The sequence below is a fragment of the Rattus norvegicus genome, chromosome 1, assembly GCF_036323735.1.
Source record: "Rattus norvegicus strain BN/NHsdMcwi chromosome 1, GRCr8, whole genome shotgun sequence".
Lineage (NCBI taxonomy): Eukaryota > Metazoa > Chordata > Mammalia > Rodentia > Muridae > Rattus > Rattus norvegicus.
In genome coordinates, this window is record NC_086019.1 from 59,830,860 (window position 1) to 59,850,160 (window position 19,301).

The 19,301-nt window shown below is 46.0% G+C and overlaps 1 protein-coding gene across 2 annotated transcripts; it reads left to right on the top strand.

Annotated features, from left to right (window-relative positions):
* The first annotated feature begins 1,252 nt into the window (after nucleotides 1-1,252).
* Nucleotides 1,253-5,683, top strand: LOC134485018 (sperm motility kinase Y-like). Of its 2 annotated transcripts, XM_063280839.1 has the most exons (3): nucleotides 1,253-1,810; nucleotides 2,876-4,468; nucleotides 5,181-5,683. In XM_063280839.1, the coding sequence occupies exon 2, from the start codon at nucleotides 2,896-2,898 to the stop codon at nucleotides 4,423-4,425; it is 1,530 nt and encodes a 509-aa protein (XP_063136909.1). In that variant the 5' UTR covers nucleotides 1,253-1,810; nucleotides 2,876-2,895; the 3' UTR covers nucleotides 4,426-4,468; nucleotides 5,181-5,683. The 2 variants fall into 2 exon arrangements, with proteins under 2 accessions (XP_063136909.1, XP_063136910.1); XM_063280840.1 differs by lacking the exon at nucleotides 1,253-1,810 and having other exon boundaries at nucleotides 2,799-4,468.
* The last annotated feature ends 13,618 nt before the right edge of the window (nucleotides 5,684-19,301 follow it).

The following is a 19,301-nucleotide window of genomic DNA, read 5'->3' on the forward strand; positions in this document are numbered from 1 at the left end:
CGATGAGTACCAGAGTATGTGGATTGATGTAATATGAAATGTGTTTGGATGCCGTGCAGTATCCTCTTCCATGTTCCTACATACTGAGCAACGACCCTGTACAATTTCTCTCTAGACAGAACCATCTGGAATTCACTCACTGAGGGACTTATGCCCTGGAGTGGCAGCTACAGGTAGGACTTGTGCAACCATGTCACGAAGCGAAGAGACAGAGATGCATGGATTAAATGGAGAGAAGCAGATTGGAATGGTGGAGAGGCTAACCTGCCAACAACTCCAAACCCCCAGCAGGATGACAATGGAGAACAGCGAGCAGTTTCCCAGCCAGCCTCACTTTCCATAGCCAGACTTCTTCCAGTCCTTCCATTTTCCCAAGGAAAGAAAAGTTCAAAAAGCAGGGACAGGGAAAGAAAAACTGCTCTACTCCCAGGAGCCAAGGGCAAACCCCCTGGCACCTCCCTGTCTGAGCCCATAAGCAGCCACAGCCCAGTACTGGGATCATCTCTAGAGGCTCAGGGACCCAGGCAGATGAGCCCTTGAATCACAAAGGGTTCCTCTACAGCATTCTATGGGTGTCAGTCCTGAGTCCCTGAGCCTGAGGTGCTCTGCACAGCTATTCAGAGAAGCCTTCTCCTGATTTCTGTACAAAGATCTCTGTGTTGGATGTCAGAGGAGAGTGTCCACCCAGCATGGGTTGGGGCTCTGGCCCTCTAATCTGTTGGTCCATGTTAACTTCTCCACAGAGAAAGCTTATGAGCTTTGCTGATGCATCCATTAGGCGTTTGGGGGATTCAAACTCAAGTCTCTGCCTAGTCCTGCAGCTTTGTCTCAGGTGTTTGATGATAACCTAGAGCCTTTCTGAGGACTTATGAGGACAGTGTCCTCTTGATGGGTCACTTTAGAAACAGCTTTGTCTTAAAAAAAAGAAAACTATACCATCAGTTTGAGGCTAATCCTTCAGAATTCAAAGATAACGTGACACCCTGAGTGTAGACATGAGGACTTTAAAGCAGGATGCAGAGTAAACATTCAAAACAGAGAACTATGGACAGCTAAACATCTTACAGGGTTTTATTTCTAACAGCCTAAAGTCTTTTCATAGCCCATAGAAGCCACGGTCTCAGAGTCCTTCCCAACCATGTTGACAGGTCCTATTGTGACATCATGAGGAGCGATTGTGAGGCGGCCCAGCAAACACATATTAAGCTGTTGCCAGGCCTGGAATTCTTTGAGTGCTTTGAGAGGAGGTGTGGAGTGGAGCCCTCTGCGACTTGGTTGTATCTAGTGAGCTGTGTGTAGTTGTATCGAATTTTACTGTACTGTGTATATGTGTATGTATCAGTGTGTGTAAGAGAGTGTGTGTTGACAGATTGGCCTGTGTGTGAGTGCGTGTACACTTTTGCCTGTGTGTTTGTCAGTATATGTAGGAGTGTGTGAGTTTACAGGTTTGTATGTGTGTATGTGTTTGTATGTGTGTATGTCTTCTTGTGCGTATGTGTATCCCTGTGTGTATGTGTGTATGTGTCTGACGTGTGTTTTTCCAGCTTTGCTTGTGTGTAAGTATGCGTGTTTTGTGTGAATCTGGGTGTTTGTAAGAGTTTGTGAGAGTATAAGTTCACTTCTGTGTATTTCTGTGTGTATGCCTGTGTGTGTGCCTGTGGCTGTGTGAGTGCCCGTGTGTGTGTGTGTGTGTGTGTGTGTGTCTGTGTGTGCACGTGCCCATCCCCCTTTGCCCCTTGTATCTATATTACCTGCACCTCAGTGCAAGAGAGTGTAGAGGCCAGAAGTCACCCCGGCTGCTGTTCCTGAGGTAGGTTCTCAACCTTATTTTCAAGACAGGCTCTCTCACTGGCCTGCAGCTGCCCAAGTATCTGGGCTGGCTGACCAGTCGCTCCCAGGCATTTGGTATGCCAACCCCATAATATCAGTTTAAAGGCCTATGGAGATGGCTGGCTGCCTATTTTTTGATTGATTGATTGATTTTTGGATGACTTCAAGAGAAAGAATTAGGTCACATATTGCCACGCCACTGGCTATTTCCTTATTGGGGTTTTGTTTTTTGTTTTATTTATTTATTTATTTATTATGGATTGCTGGTTTCATTTTTTAGTGGTTTTTATGTTCTCACATGCTATATTACTGCTTTGATTATTTACGGTTCTGCAGTCGGATGATTAACTCTATCTCCATTTTCAATGTCCTGCGGTTTCATCCTTTTACATTATTCCTGTTTCTCTATTTATTGAGTACAAGCAATCATAGGCTTAGACTTGATACAAATTTGCCCTTTGTGACACTTTGACTCTTTGGCCTTTGTTTAAGGTTTACTATTCACTGATATTTAACTGCCTTATTCCTTGTGGTTGGTTAATTTTAATTTTCAGTATTTTGCTCTGGAGAGTTGTGGATTTTTGTGGATCACTAGGTCCTGAAATTCAATGGAGTTTTCCCTTAAGTGTTGGCTTTTTATATTTGTTTGTTTTGTCTTATACTAATTCTTTCTCCTCTCGTTTCTTTCATCTGTTTTTTTTTTCTTCAATGAACATCTATTCATAGTATTGACCATCTTTGGCCGCCCAATCCTATTGTAGTATGACGATTTTTATTTTCATCATTGCATTTAGTATGTGTGTGCTCTTGGCTTTCTCTTTTGGGGTTGGTTATTTGGGTGGCTTTTACTTATGACTCTTCATATTTTCCCCTTAACTTTTTCATAATTTTGCTCTATTTTTCTAGTCTAGTTTTTACTTTGTCTTTGTTTGTTTTTTTTTTTCTTTTTCTTTTGTTTGTTTCTTTTAGGTACCACAAGTGTAATTTTAGCTCCTATATTGCTCCATATTTTTCATTATTTGATTCCATTTTTTGTTATTTTTAGGTAGCATTAGTACTGATAAAATGCCTACAGAGACTGAGGAGGAGTTACCAACCCCTACACCCGAGCCCAGTATCTCTGAGGAGGGCAACTTCCATTCCCAATACCAAGTACTGGGGACAATTGGGCAAGGGGGCAACGCCAAAGTCCTCCTGGCCCACCACCGGCTCACAGGAACCCCGGTGGCTGTCAAAGTTCTGCGAAAGGACAAGCAGTGGTTCCAGCCAGCCATGATGGAAGCAAACATAATGAGAAAGATCAACCACCCCAACATAGTGTCTCTCATACAAGTTATTGAAAAGGAAATGAGAATATACCTCATAATGGAGCTGGTGGAAGGCCAAGAACTCTACCAGTACATCAGAGAGTCAGGGCACATAGAGGAGGATGAGGCCCGGCAAATATTTGAACAGATATTGTCAGCAGTGAGCTACTGCCATGGAAAGGGGATTGTTCACCGAGACCTCAAACTGGACAATATAATGATTGATAAAAACAAAAAGGTCAAAGTCATCGACTTTGGGCTTAGCACCCAATTTCAACCTGGAAAAATGCTAAACCACCACTGCGGCACGTGCTCCTTTGGTTCCCCTGAACTCCTCCTTGGCCATCGGTATGACGGGCCGAAGAATGATATGTGGATTATAGGAGTGGTCTTGTACTGTATGGTAGCGGGAAAGCTCCCATTTGATTCAGTGATCATCCAAGAACTGCAAAGACAAGTAGTGGCAGGGGTATATCCTGCTCCCTGTGGGGTTTCAAAAGAACTGGAGGACCTCCTTAGTAAATTACTGAGGGTAAATCCCAACTTTAGACCAACAGCAAGAAAGGCGATGAAACACCCTTGGTTCAAAGAACACTGGAACGGATTGATAGGTCCCTATGAAGAACTGCTTCCCCTCACACCAGACCCGGCCATTTTGGATGCCATGAAAAGCATTGGATTCCAAGCCTCTGTAGTAAAACACTCTTTAAAACAAAGAAAATATAATGAGGAAATGGCAACTTATTTCTTTCTACAAAAGCAGGCTCTCCAGGGGGATGGCTGCACAGCCCAGGCACAGCAAGTGAGTCCCGTTGCAGCCCCATTCCCTAGCCTTGATCCTGCTGCTGCTTTTAGATTAGAACCAAAGAGGAGTGGAAGCCTGCCAGTCCTTGGCACCTTGCGGGTGTCATCCTCCCATGGTCACGTATCTCACTATGGCCAGAATGCTCATCCAAAAGGAGGCAAAAGATCCACTGTGGCTGGTCGTCTCAGGCCTCTACCGATGAAACCTACACAGGACCACTATCACAAATGTGCTGTGAGTGTCCCATGCATTCAAACAACAAGCATCTTCAGTGAGAAGAGTAGCAATAAGGAAATCAAAGGAGACAACCCACTCTCCCACAGAGCCCCATTTGAGGATAAGCCCATCCCCAGCAGGGTCCGGCACAGAGGTTTTAAGGGGTGGACCAGGAATATAGCAAATGCCCTGATAAAGCTGTGTTGCTGCATGCCAAGGAGAAAGAAACCTCGCCTGGGGCAGAACAGAATCTCCCCCCAGAAATGAGCCACAGGCAGAGTCCAGAGAACAAGCAGCAGGCATAGCCCAGGTACCTTTGTGCTTTGTCCTTTTCAGTTTGCTCTATGCTGGTCCTTCCTCTGTCTCTGGTTTCCATTTTCCCCACAATTCTTACCTTGTATCTGCTCTAAGTTCTTTATGAGGTTTCCCCAACACCAAGCCTTCTCCCTCTTCTTGATTTCTCCTCTTTCCAGCAGGGACCCAATAGGATTGATGAGTTCCACACTCTACAGAGTTTTCTAGTTGGCCCATCCCTTCAGATGGACCCCCGCTCCCCCTTAGGCCAATAGCTCCCACAGGGTGAGGACTAGAGGTTCATGGGCTCATGGACTCCTCCAGGGGCTACTGATCTTTTCACATGTGGTCATCAATAACAAGTGCTGCAGAACAGAGTCTTATGTTTTCAAATGTAACATCCCATTCCATTAAGCCTCAAAACTAATTAACAAGGTTTGTCATTGAATAAGTATCAACAACCTAGTTTGTGGGTTATAGTTGATGGTCAGAATCCTGCATGCATGCATATTGTTTTGCATACTGGTTTTTTTTTTGTTCCTAAGACCTAGTGATCTATTGAATTTTATAGGCAATAGTTCTAAATGGTTTCTTTCAAAGACCTCAACTGAGAAGTAGAAAAAAGAAGTTATAATATAGTAAGGCAAATCAAAGCCCCAAATGGTAAGCTAAGAATTCTACCTCACTGTCTTTTTTGCTTGGAATAAATTGTCTTGTCTATTTCACAGTGTCATCTGGAAATTCTTTCATGTCCTCAGTATAAACAGTAGGTGATTTCAGACACATGGCAATGGAAAAGACACCAGCAGAAACTACAGCAGCAACAGGAGTAGCAACAATAGCAGAAGCAGCATTAGGCACAGCAGCAGCAGGAGGAGGAGAAAGAGGAGCGTAGGAGGAGGAGGAGGAGGAGGAAGATGAAGATAGGAGGAGAAAGAAGAGGAGGAGGATGAAGAGAAGGAAGAGGAGGAGAAAGAGGAGCATGAAGAGCAGGGGGAAGATTTTGATTCCCTGTCCCCGTCAGAATTGCTGATGACTAATTCTGGACACAGATATCATTCTGAGAACTGTTTATCAAAATGATTTAACAGAATATTAATTTTCATAGAAGATATGTCAATGTTCCTGAGGGCATGCAGCCCTGGAAAAGAGAGCCAGATGGCAGAGGCAAGCAATGTGGAATGTTCTTACTGAGGAAGACCTTCTCAAAGCTGATGATGTAATAGGTATGAAGGAGCATTTCATGGGAGTCACGGTCCCATGCCCCTGTGTCAGGGCACACAGAGCTCCTAGCCTTGCATCCTGCGTGAGAGGGGACCTGGAATATTCCCTGATCCCAAAAGGGTCCTGGATTGCATGGTTCCCCCTCAGTCTTGGTCCTCCCTGTGCCTCATGGGGTACGCAGCTTCTACGGGCTGAATTTACATCAGTGATTCTGGAGCTGGACCACAACCACACCACAGGCAAGCCCTGGGCACTGAGGACATTAAGAGCAGCAGACAACATCTCCTCCGCTGCTTCTGACTCTGCTCCACAAGCCAAGGCAGCTCCCACACAGCAGGCATCCAGCCTAACTCCCAGCAGGGAGAGTGTGAGATGTCTGTGGATGAGCCCACAGGGACTACAGGATTCTGTGGGAAGACATCTGGTAGCTTCTGGAGCAGCTGCAGCAGCCAGGACACATGAACTACAGTGGAGGTGAGCTATAGGAACAGGTAGCAAAGAGCCTGATCTGGCCAATGCTGATCTTAATCCCTGAGGGCAGGCTGGAATGGTCACTCAGGGCTATTAGTGTGAAGGCCAGCCAAGGGCATACAATGTGTCACTAACATTCTCAAAGTCTTGTCCAGGAAAAACACCACTGGCCTTGACCACTAAAGTTGAGTCCAGACTCATGGGCTACAGGATAGCAGATTGAACTGAGTCTGAATTCCCATGAGTATGAACTCTGGCTGCTCCCTAGGCTCAGTATAGATGAGCATGAGAAGGCACCATTGCTGTGTTTGCAGGAGTAGCAGAGAGCTCGGAATACATGACCCACTCCTAACCCAGACTGGAGCCACTCTGGGGAGGAGATGGCATCATTTGAGAGATGGGCTTATGCGGGACACTGTGCTCTGGTTTGTGGCACATACAGCTCCTGTCTTTCTTGCTGACAGTTCAGATCCTCAGCTGGCCTCATCACGGACAGTCCCATGAGGAGTGGGTGTTTTGTTCCTGCTTCCCAGTTAGGGCAGGAACAAGCCCAGACGCAGTGAGTAAGGACAGTGCTTCTGTCTTGACCCAGCTTCCTTGTCCTCCCCCCTCCCCCAACTCATATCAGGAGCCACCCAGAGACCTTCATAGAGGTGTGGGTCATGTTAATCGGAATGCACAGCTGGAGATTAAATTCTGGGTAAGGTCTCCATCCAGCCCTGGAGGCTCCCACACCCTGCCTACCTAAGTTTTCCCAATTGGGTCCTCAAGGTCGTGGAGAATCTTCCACAGGCTGCCATGAAGATACAGCCAGTTTCTTGGTAACATTGTGTTTAGCAGAGGTTCTCTGCTTCAGGCACAGAGCCTTCCAGTGAGAGGGTTTGCTGAGTAGCACACCAGGACCAGAAAAGTGTAGAGCCCTCCAGTGGTAGACATGAAGTACTGCAGGAGTTTATTTCCTGATTTCTTCACATCTACCTTGTTCTAAAGGCTTTTTGTCAGACACATAGGGACCTAAGAAACTTGAGTTTGCACCCCCATAGGGAACCCAGGACACTAAACCAGCAGCCCTGTTAAACGTCGGCAGAGGACAGTCTGGGCTCTGTGTTTATAGAATGGCTCTAGACTGGTATGAAGACTGATTGACCAGCCAGTCAAGGAGAGTTAGGGACAGTTAGAGACTTGGAGGAGAGCATGAGCGGCAGACACAGCAGTGTCCAGGCCAACAGTGGAACCAGTTCATTTAATAGAGAAGCATATGCCCTCCCAAAAGGCTGTCAGCTTAAGGCACTGCACTGAAGACCTGACCCAATAACATGCCCAATTTACACATCACCCACCTGTGGCTTGTGGAGGGTCCTCAGGGTAGATCCTAAAGTCCATCATGGCTGAAAGGCAGAAGTTTGCACATCATTGCAATGTGGAGGCTACTCTCTGCTGATGGGACCCACACACTCTGTGAAGAAGTTTGCTTAAGTGAAAGTTGGCCCTCCTTGAACTCTCTGGTCTTCCAGGGTAGTGTGTGTTGACCACATGCAGAGCCATTCCTGAAAAACGTAAGAGCCAAAATTCAACAATAGGGAGAGAATCCTGTGCCAGATGGAATCCCTCAGGCCAGTGCGGATTCAGAGACATCCTATGCCATGGCATGGAGGCTCCCAAGGACTTCTAGGATCAATGTGAGCCACACCAGAGGCCACAGTCCATCCTGGGAGAACATCAAATTATCTGGAATTATCAGGGACCCTAAGGTAGGTTCGTCAGGATATGGAGCTGATGCATGGTGGGATGCTTGGAGGATACAGCCTAAGGCAACGTAGAGGAAAGTGTGTTATGAGAGCTAAGACAGAGCAACCACACAGTCTGAGAACAAGTTTGCTTAAGTGAAATTTGGCCGTCCTTGAACTCTCTGTTCTTCCAGGGTAGGATGGCCTATCGGGCTCAGGACAGAGCGACTATGCCAGAATTACAATGGTCTGTAATAGAGATGGAGAAGGTGTCAGGTTGGGACTTGGGCAGTGGATGGAGCTCTATGACTGCAAAGCCTGCCTAGGCTCCCAGGACCCAGAGCTGGCTGCTGCAGGAAGTCCTAGATCACAACTCTGCCATTCCTCTTCCCAGGCCTTGCTTTTAACTACTGTACCCAACACAAAGCCTCCGTTGCAGGCTTACCAGAGCATGAAAACGAAATGGCCACCTCCTGTAACAAGAAAGACTTCTAGAAGAGGAAGGAGACATCAATACATTCACAAAACCTTCAACTCGAAATCTGTCTTGCCAATAAGTGTGTAGGGATAAAGGTAAAGCAGATATTGAGGGACCAACCAGTCAATGACTGACACAAAGTGAGATCTGTCTCATGTGACAGACACAACCCCTGACGCTATTTATGGTATTCGTTCTGATTTACTTGCAGACAGAAAAGTAGCACACCTGTCTCCAGAGGCTTCACTCAGCAGCTGAAAGCCACAGCCAATCCTCAGATGGGGCTCGGGAAGTCTTGTGGAAGAGTGGGGGGAGAGTGACAAGGAAACTGGTTGGGTTAAAACACTACAAGAAGTCCTCTACCGTCAGATACCTTGGACCATGGAGTATGCTAGAGCCTGTGCAACCAACCCCAGAGCCGGGTTAGCTATCTGCAGTTGGTCTCCCTGTGGGTCATCTGACAAGTAGATCCAGGACTGTCTCAGTCTGTGTTGCCTGCCATTGGATCTGTTCCCCATACCCGGACTGCCTGATTGTAAATCTGAGGGGCAGAATGTGCTCGGGCCACCTGGGACTAGATGTCCCGGGGTGGTGTGGTACCTAGGGACTCTCCCCTTGTCCAAAGAGAAGGGAGAGCATTATGGTAGAAAGGATTTGTAAGGTGGGACTGGGAAGGGAAGAGGGAGAGTGACTGGGATCAGGATGTAACCTGAATAAAGAAGACATTATTGGAAGTAAAAAAGTTAGCCTGGAAAATGGAAAGATTGATAAGTGGCTAAGAGCACTGAATGCTCTTTCAGAGGTCCTGAGTTCAAATCCCAGCAAACACATGGAGACTCACAATTGTCTCTAATGACATCTGATGCCCTCTCTGGTCTTTCTAAATACAGCTACCCTGTACGTATGCATAACGAATGATTGATTGAATGAATGAATGAATGAATAAATAAATAAATAAATTTTACCTAGTCTTAGTTATCAGGCAATGAATAAAATGTCGAGATTATGTTCAAACCCATGTCATGGATTGCCTGGATCTTTTAGATCTGCAGGAAACATCTCAACGAGAACAAGAGAGGCTGGAGAAGAATGGGGAAGGGTTTGATCCCTGAAGTTCCTCATTGTCCACTAGCACAGCACTTGTCCTTGGGAGATGACATCTTTCACTCTTCCTGACTGTTGCACCAATCAGAATTACAAGCTCTGTGGATGAACCTGTAAAAGAGGACAGTTGCTCTTGGGCCCATATGGAGGTTCCTGACCTCTCAGCAAGCTCACTGCTGACTTTTGAGGTCTCTGGAGGGTGAGCAAAATGAAGACACACAGAGTAGCCTCAGGTTGAGTCAGCCAGGCCCAGAGGGCTCAGTGGTGTCTCTCAGATTCCCAGGCCCTCCCTGAGATTGAACACACTACACAGTGTAAGAGGATTAGGGGATAACCAGGAAATGCAGTTGCTCAGGTGTCTGGCTCTGTAGGAGGGAAATAAATCACAGTGGGAAAGTTCAGGACAGTCAGGTGACCTGAGCCCTCCACAGAGTCTAAGGCCAGACTCACAGACATTCATCTGTCCACAAGTCTCCTAAACACAGGCCTTGACTGACCTGCAGTCCAGAGTATGTTATTATACAGTGTCGCTTAGAGAGAGGACATACTTTCCAATTAGGCCTTTTCTGTGTCACACTGAGACTGGGTTTATGGTACAGCTGATGCAGATGGGGACTGGCCACAAGTGGCAGTCTATCGCAGATCATGAAATAAATAAATAAATAAATAAATAAATAAATAAATAAATAAATACCCACTTATCTCACTGCCTACAATCCTCATTGTCACCACAAGGGAGCGCTGCTTTGACCTTCTCAGAAAGAAAAGCTGACTTCCCTCAGGGAAATGGATGGATGGATGGATGGATGGATGGATGGGTGGGTGGGTGGGTGGGTGGATGGATGGATGGATGGATGGATGGATGGATGGATGGATAGACAGAGAAGTGATTTGACTTAATCAGTTTCTTCCAGTCCTACTTTTCTGGTCGAAAACACACTGAACATGTCTGCTGCAATTGCTTGTTCTTCATTTCTGCTTTCTTTGGCTGTTCATTCAAGGCAGCTCCCTTAGAATCTGCTCATCTCAATAAAGGTCCATCTGTGGAATGTATAGCTTCTCAGTTAGGAGCTAAGGGATTCTTGGAAGGAGTTCCCAAAATCCCCTCTGTGGCAGTTGCCAGTGTTCTCTACTTCAGACAGCAGCTGCATGAAGCAAACACACACCTGTCTGAACATTCCAGCTTGGGTGCACGTCACAGTGCACCTGCCCCAGGGTCCCTGCCAGTTGCACATGCCACAGGGCCACAACTACAAGATCCCTACCCCAGGACTCATGCCCCCTTGCATCTCCCCCAGGATTCCTGCTCTGTTGTAACTGAACCAGGGTCCCTGCCCGGTTGTTCCTGGCTCACGTTTCCTACTCAGTTTTACCTGCCCCAACGACCCTGTCCCACTGCACCAGCCTCAGGGATCCTGTCCCATTGTGCCCACCATGCTGCACCTTCCTGAGAGTACCTACTAACTGTTCATAGGTGGCATTTTTCATAATCTAATTCAAAGATCTTGCCAGTCAGAACCCATTGTCTTTATTAACACCAAGTAGATATTTGCAGGGCTTCCTCACCTACACTTAATCCATCCCTTCTCTCAGTTGTCCATGTGGAAGCAAAGAAACTAGCAGCAGAACATGGATTATTCATCCAGGATATCAGCAGCCCTAGAATTCTCATGAGATGGGCTGCTGTGGCTGTGATACAGGGGTGGCAGGGAGGCTTTGACACTGAACAAGCCCAGAGTGCTGCCTCTGCTCACATTGTGCCAGCACCTTAGCCTACCTCTAGATGTCCTAAACTCTGAGAGGAGGAAGGAGATCTTCCTACATAGAAGATGTTCTCTGAATCTGTGCTGGCCAAGGTCAAGCCAGAGTGTTTGAACATGCCAGTTCCAGCCCCTGAGGGTTCTCTGCCTGCCTGGTGTTTTGTTGTGCTTTATGTCTGGCAAGGTGAAGATGTGGCCCATACTAGGAATATCTTTGAAGACAACTGCCCTGGGTTCCCATGCTAAAATTCAATTAGGGACTGACAGGGACCTAAATAACAACAAGACAGTGCCAAGACCATGAGTTCCAAAATCAAGAGCAAATGGGGCCTTGATGGTATCCTGTGCTGATCTGACAGGAGTCAGCACACACAATTCTCCTGCACATCCAATGCCCCTTGGAAAAATTATCTGTCAAGGGTAAGTGATGCCTCATGAGAATGAACTGTCAGCGTAGGACAAGACACTTGGGACTACTGTCCTGAACTCACCAGTCTCAGATGAATGGGCTTTGAAAAGTTTTCAGGACACAGACTAGGGGTGTGTAAGCAAGTGCAGGTAATCCTTGGGTAACACATAGTTCCTGAGGAGGTTCTGAGAGCTGTTGGATCCACTCCTGGAAAAGGCAGCATTGTGTTCAGGGGGGTAAGAAAGCATGAGCCTGCTGATGTTTTCACAGTATTGCATGGGAACAGTAACAATGCCCTTAGGAGCAGGATGTCCTAACACTCTCAGATCAAGCAGACAGCCTAGAGCCTATTAGGCCCATATGCCAAGAGAATACCAGTCATGAGTGAAGCTTCAATAGCCAAGAAGCTGGAGCAGGGAACATTGACATTGTCTCAGTTAGGGGTTTACTGCTGAGAACAGACACACCATGACCAATGCAGCTCTTATGAGGACAACATTAATGGACACAGGATTGCAGGTTCAGAGACTCAGTCCAGTATCATCAAGCTGGGAGCATGGCAGCATCCAGGCAGTCATGGTGCCAGAGTAAGTGAGAGGTCTCCATATTCATCTGAAGGCTGCTTGGGGAAGATTGGCTTGCATGTGGATAGGAAAAGGGTTTTAAAGCCCATGCCCACAGTGACACACCTACTTTAACAAGACCATGCCTCCTAATATTGCCACTCCCTGAGCTAAGCATATACAAACCATCATAGACATCTTGCAGGAGGGTGGTACTGTTCTATGAGAGAGAAGCCTCTGCTCCCGTTAATATACTGAGGTCAACCCTGGGTAGGGCACAGAGCCCTCCACACATCCTGGGACTCAAGGAGGCATCCTATGAAAGAGCTTTTTCCTAGAAGGACACATGGGTGTAGGCCTCCCTTCCAGCCAGGCTGTAGGGAGTCTCCAATGCTAAACTCTGCCTTTTGGCAGAAGTGAAACAATGAAAATTCACCCTTAACAGTACAGTGAATAGCAAAAATGGTGAAAGGTATAAAAAGAACCAATTAGTACCAGAGCATGAGGATTGGTTTCATATGAAATGTGGGTGGGTGCAGTGCAGTATCCTCCTCCATGTACCCACATGTTCAGTAACTACCCTGTTCGATGCAGCTTTACATAGAACCATCTGGAATCCATTCACTGAGGGACTCCATCCCTGGACTGGAAGCTACAGGTGGGACTTTTGTATCCAGGTCTCCCAGCCCTGGGACAGGGATGCATGGATAAAGTGGAGAGAAGCAGACTGGAATGGTGCAGAGATTATCCTGCCAACAACCCCAAGTCCCCAGCTGCATTACAATGTAGAACAGCGAGCAGTTTCCCAGCCAGCCTCACTCCCCATAGACAGACTTCTTCCAGTCCCTCCTTATGCCAAGGAAAGAAAAGCAAAAAAAAAAATTAGGGGCAGGGAAAGACAAATTGCTCTACTCCCAGGAGCCAAGGACAAGCCCCCTCCCATCCTCTGATCTGACCCCATAACCAGCCACAGCCAAGTCCTGGGCTCATCTCTAGAGGCACATGGACCCAGGCAGATGAGCCCTTGAATCACAATCGGCTCCTCAAAAGCATCCTATGGGTGTCAGTCCTAAGTCCATGAATCGGAGGTGCTCTGCACAGCTATTCAGAGAAACCTTCTCTTGATCTCTGTGAAGATCTCGCTGTTGGATGTCAGAGGAGGGTGTCCATCCAGCATCAATCCAGGGACTGTGGCCCTCTAATGTGTTAGCCCATGTGAACCTCCCCACAGAGCCCCACCTGTCCTTTTGCAACTCCTCCTTGATCGCCTTTTATAGGAAGATATTTAGGGTCCCTTGCAGGAGGCAGGGAAAATGGCAAACAGCTGAGGGTGGTAGACAAAACTGGGACACATGAAATATTGAGTTGGTGTGAGGCTCCCTAAGCCATGCTTGGGCAGGTCTGTGCCAGCGATCCCATAAGACCCTTTGATTCTCCCCATGTACACAGCAGGAACCAATTGCCAGGCCTACCCTCTGCCCAGAGCAAAGGGAGATTGGAACTTGGATTCCAACCCTGGCCATTCCTATAATACCTGACCTTGTAACCCTTGCTCCCTTTGGGGCTCAACTGTCCCCCTCAAATGTAGACAACAATGTCTTGATGGTGTTCACAGCTTTTCTTGCCTGAAACTGTGCTTTGTTTGATACTACAAACCAGGAAGTAGGGACTTAAACTTGAGATCACTGACTCAGGCTAGGGAGGACTCCAGGGCACCTGAGCTCAGCTGCAAAGGCAGAAGCTGAACCACAGTGAGCAGAGGTGGCACATTTTGCTGTTTCTTTCCTATTCTGCTCTCAGGCCTTTCAGTGAACTCTACAGATGAGGATCTTTCCTCCCAGGCTTAGTGTCTGCAGCCATGAGAGTCCTCTACAGGGGACTCCAAACCCCAGAAGAGTCTTCAGAAGGAAAGCGCTACACACTGCACTGCCCCCAGCACTCTGAGAAACAGAGACCCTTTCTGGGCTTGGGCCAGTCAGTGCTCAATAGTTAGCTTCTGGCTGCACTGGCTGCTCACAAATATCACCGCAGACTGGGTCCTGTGACCTGGCTGTCACAGACTGTGATTGAGAATTCATTTCAACTGTGTCAGCATAGCCACTCTGTTCCTTCTGGCCCCAGGTTGCACAGAGCTCCTTGTCCTCATACATGCCTCTTCCATCACTGGACCTTAATATTTAAAGTGAGCCCTACACTCAGGATGGACTTGGTTTTCTATACATCATGCCAACCTCTGTGTGAGAGGAAGTGTCTGCCTGTGTATGCATACCTCCTTATGTGCCTAGGTGTCCATGCATACCACTACCCCATGTCCTGTCAGAGGCCATCCTCTGACAGGTCCTCACGCCTGCATGTCAGACCACCTGTCTTCAAGCCCCAACCCCTCCCCACTCCACAGATGTTGAGCTTATGGGCTTTGCTGATGCATCCAACATTGATGGGGGTTTTGGGGATTGAAACTCAATTCCTTACCCTTGGGAGGCAAGTGCTCTGCCTATCCCTGCAGCTTTGTCTCAGGTGTTTGATGATAACCTAGAGCCTTTCTGAGGATTTATGAAATCAGTGTCATCTTGATGGGTCAGTTTAGAAACACAGCTTTGTTTTTTTTATTTTTTTAACAGTGTACCATCAGTTTGAGGCTAATCATTCAGAATTCAATGAAAAAGTGACACCCTGAGTGTAGACATGACGACTTTGAAGCAGGAGGCATAGAAAACATTCAAAACAGAGAACCGAGGAGAGGTAAACATCTTACAGGCTTTGATTTCTAAAAGTCTTTAATCTCTCCATAGCCCACAGAAGCCAGAGCCTTGAAGCCCTTCCCAACCATGTCATGACAGTTCCTATTGTGACCAAATGAGGAGCGACTGTGAGGCGTCCCAGCCAACAGATGTTAAGCTGTTGCCAGGCCTGGATTTCTTTGAGTGCTTTGAGAGGAGGTTTGGAGTGGAGCCCTCTGCGACTTGTTTGTATCTTGTGAGCTGTGTGTGGTTGTATTGGATTTTACTGTACTGTGTATATGTGTATGTATCAGTGTGTGTAAGAGAGTGTGTCCTGACAGATTTGCCTGTGTGTGAGTGTGTGTACACTTTCGCTTGTGTGTTTGTCAGTATATGTAGGAGTGTGTGAGTTTACAGGTTTGTTTGTGTGTATGTTTGTATGTGTGTACCACTTCTTTTGTGTGTGTGTGTGTCCCTGTGTGTGTGTGTGTGTGTGTGTCTGTGATGTGCATTTTTCCAGTTTTACTTGTGTGTAAGTATGTGTGTGCCTGTTCCTACGTGAGTGTGTTTTGTATGAATCTGGGTGTTTGTCTGTGTGTGTGCCTGTGTGTGTGTGTGTGTGTGTTTGTGTGTTTGTGTGTGCACACACGTGCCCATCCCCTTTTGCCCCTTGTATCTATATTACCTGCACTTCAGTACAAAAGAGTGTAGAGGCTAGAAGTCACCCTGGCTCCTGTTCCTGAGGCAGGTCCTCAACCTCATTTTCAAGACAGGCTCTCTCACTGGCCTGCAGCTGCCCAAGTACCTGTCTTGGCTCTCCAGTGGCTCCCAGGAATTTGATATGCCAACCCCATAATATCAGATTAAAGGCCTACGTAGACTGCTGGCTGCTTATTTATGGATTGATTTTTTTTCTATGTGTTTAAGAGATAGAATTAGGCCATATATTCTCAAGACCACTGGCTATTTCCTTATTGTGGTTTTATTTATTTATTTATTTATTTATTTATTTATTTATTTATTTATTTATTATGGATTGCTGGATTCATTTTGGTGGTGGTTTTTATGTTCTCACATGCTATATTACTGCTTTGATTATTTACGGTTCTGTAGTCGGATGATTAACTCTATCTCCATTTTCAATGCCCTGCGGTTTCATCCTTTTACATTATTCCTTTTTCTCTATTTATTGAGTACAAGCAATCATTGGCTTAGACTTGATACAAATTTGCCCTTTGTGACACTTTTACTTTTCGGCCTTTGTTTAAGGTTTACTATTCACTGATATTTAACTGCCTTATTCCTTGTGGTTGGTTAATTTTAATTTTCAGTATTTTGCTCTGGAGAGTTGTGGATTTTTGTGGATCACTAGGTCCTGAAATTCAATGGAGTTTTCCCTTAAATGTTGGCTTTTTACATTTGTTTGTTTTGTCTTATACTCAGTCTTTCTCCTCTCATTTCTTTCATCTGACCTTTTTCTTCAAACAATCCATTCACAGTATTGATCAGCTTTGGCCGCCCAATCCTATTGTAGTATGACGATTTTTATTTTCATCATTGCATTTAGTATGGGTGTGCTCTTGGCTTTCTCTTTTGGGGTTGGTTATTTGGGTGGCTTTTACTTATGATTCTTCATATTTCCCCCTGTTCATAATTTTACTCTATTTTTCTAGTCTAGTCTTTTCTTTGTTATTATTTTTTTCTTTTTGTTTCGTTTGTTTCTTTTAGGTTCCACATGTGTAATTTTAGTTCCTGAAGTGCTCCATCTTTTTCATTATTTGATTCCATTTGTTTGTTATTTTTAGGTAGCATTAGTACTGATAAAATGCCTACAGAGACTGAGGAGGAGTTACCACCTTCTAGTCCCGATCCCAGTATCTCTCAGGAGGGAACCTTTCATTCCCAATATAAAGTACTGAAGACTATTGGAAAAGGAAGCCATGCCAAGGACCTCCTGGCCCACCACCAGCTCACAAGAACCCCAGTGGCGGTCAAAGTTCTCCGAAAGAACAAGCAGTGGTTCCGGCCAGCCATGACAGAAGCAAACATAATGAGAAAGATCAACCACCCCAACATTGTTTCTCTCTTACAAGTCATTGAAAACAAAACTAGAATATACCTCATAATGGAGCTGGTGGAAGGCCAACAACTCTACCAGTACATCAGAGAGTCAGGGCACATAGAGGAGAATGAGGCCCGGCAAATATTTGAACAGATATTATCAGCAGTGAGCTACTGCCATGGAAAGGGGATTGTTCACCGAGACCTGAAAGTGGACAATATAATGATTGATAAAAACAAAAAGGTCAAAGTCATCGACTTTGGGCTTAGCACCGAAACACAACCTGGACAAATGCTAAACCAGCACTGCGGTGCGTATTCTTTTGGTTCCCCGGAACGCTTCCTTGGACTTCTGTATGACGGGATGAAGAATTCTATGTGGACAATAGGAGTGGTCTTGTATTATATGGTAGTGGGAAAGCTCCCATTTGATTCTGTGATCATCCAAGAATTACAAAAACAAGTTGTTGCAGGGGTGTATCCTGCCCCCTGTGGGGTTTCAGAAGACCTGGAGAACCTCCTTAGTCAATTACTAACAGTAAATCAAATGTATAGACCAACAGCCAGCGAGGTGATGAAACACGCGTGGTTCAAAGAACACGGGAAGGGGTTCACAGGTCATTGTGAAGAACTGCTTCCCTTCAGGCCAGACCCTGAAATTTTGGGTGCGATGAAATGCATGGGATTTCAAGCCTCTGTAATAAAATACTCCCTAATAAAAAGAAAATATAATGAGGAAATGGCAACTTATTGCTTCCTACAACAGCAGGCTCTCCCGGGGTATGGCTGCACAGCCCAGGCACAGCAAGTGAGTCCCATTGCAGCCCCATTTCCTAGCCTTGACCCTGCTGCTGCTTTTAGATTACAAAGAAAGAGGGGTGGAAGCCTGCCAGTCCTAGGCACCTTGCAGGTGTCATTCTCCCAAGGTTACGTATCTCATTATGGCCAGAAGGTTCATCCAAAAGGAGGAAGAAGGTCCACTGTGGCTGGTCGTCTCAGGCCACTACCGATGACACCTACACAGGACCACTATCACAAATGTGCCATGAGTGTCCCATACATTCAAACAACAAGCATCTTCAGTGAGAAGAGTAGCAACAAGGAAATAAAAGAAATAATCTACTCTCCCACAGAGCCCCATTAGAGGATAAGCCCATCTCCAGCAGGGTCGGGCACAGAGGTTTTAAGGGGTGGACCAGGAATATAGCAAATGCCCTGATAAAGCTTTGTTGCTGCTTGCCAAGGAGAAAGAAACCTCGCCTGGGGCAGAACAGAATCTCACCCCAGAAATGAGCCACAGGGAGAGTCCAGATAACAAGCAGCAGGCACAGCCCAGGTACCTTCGTGCTTTGTCCTTTCTAGTTTGCTCTATGCTGGTCCTTCCTCTTGTCTCTGGTTTCCATTTTCCCCACAATTCTTACCTTGTATCTTCTGTAAGTTCTTTTATGAGGTTTCCCCAACACCAAGCCTTCTCCCTCTTCTTGATTTCTCCTCTTCCCAGCAGGGACTCAATATGAATTCCCCACTCTACAGAGTTTTCTTGTTGACCCATCCCTTCAGATGGACTCCAGCTCCCCCTTAGGCCAATAGCTCCCACAGGGTGAGGACTAGAGATTCATGGGCTCATGGACTCATCCATGGGCTACTGGTTCTAGCACATGTGGTCATCAATCACAAGTGCTGCAGAACAGAGTCTTATGTTTGCAAATGTAACATCCCACTCCAGTAAGCCTTAAAATTAATAACAAGGTTTGTCACTGAATAAGTATCAACAACCTAGTTTGTGGGTTATTGTTGATGGTCAGAATCCTGCATGCATGCATATTGTTTTGCATACTGATTTTTTCATTCCTAAAACCTAGCAATTCATATATATTGTTACACACATATATATATGTAACATTTCTAAATGATTTCTTTCAAAAATCTTAACTGAGAAGTAGAAGAGAAGATTTAATAAAATAATAAGGCAATCAAAGCTCCAAATGGTAATCTAAGTATTCTACCGCATAAGATTTTTGCTTAGAATAAATTGACTTTTTTTCTCTCTCAGTGCCATTTGAAATTCTGTCATGTCCTGAGAATAAACAGGAGGTGATTTCAGACACATGGCCAAGGAAAAGGCACAAGCAGAAGCTACAGCACCAACAGGAGAAACAGCAATAGCACCAGCAGCATTAGCAGCAGAAGGAGGAGGAGGAGGAGAAAGATGAGGAAGAGGAGGATTCCCCAACACCAATCTCCTCCCTCCTCTTGATTTCTCCTCTTCCCAGCAGGGACCCAATATGAATGATGAGTTCCCCACTCTACAGAGTTGTCTTGTTGACCCATC

Excerpts from the sequence above, each read along its gene's own strand:
- LOC134485018 (XM_063280839.1), top strand. The coding sequence starts at position 2,896 with ATGCCTACAGAGACTGAGGAGGAGTTACCAACCCCTACACCCGAGCCC.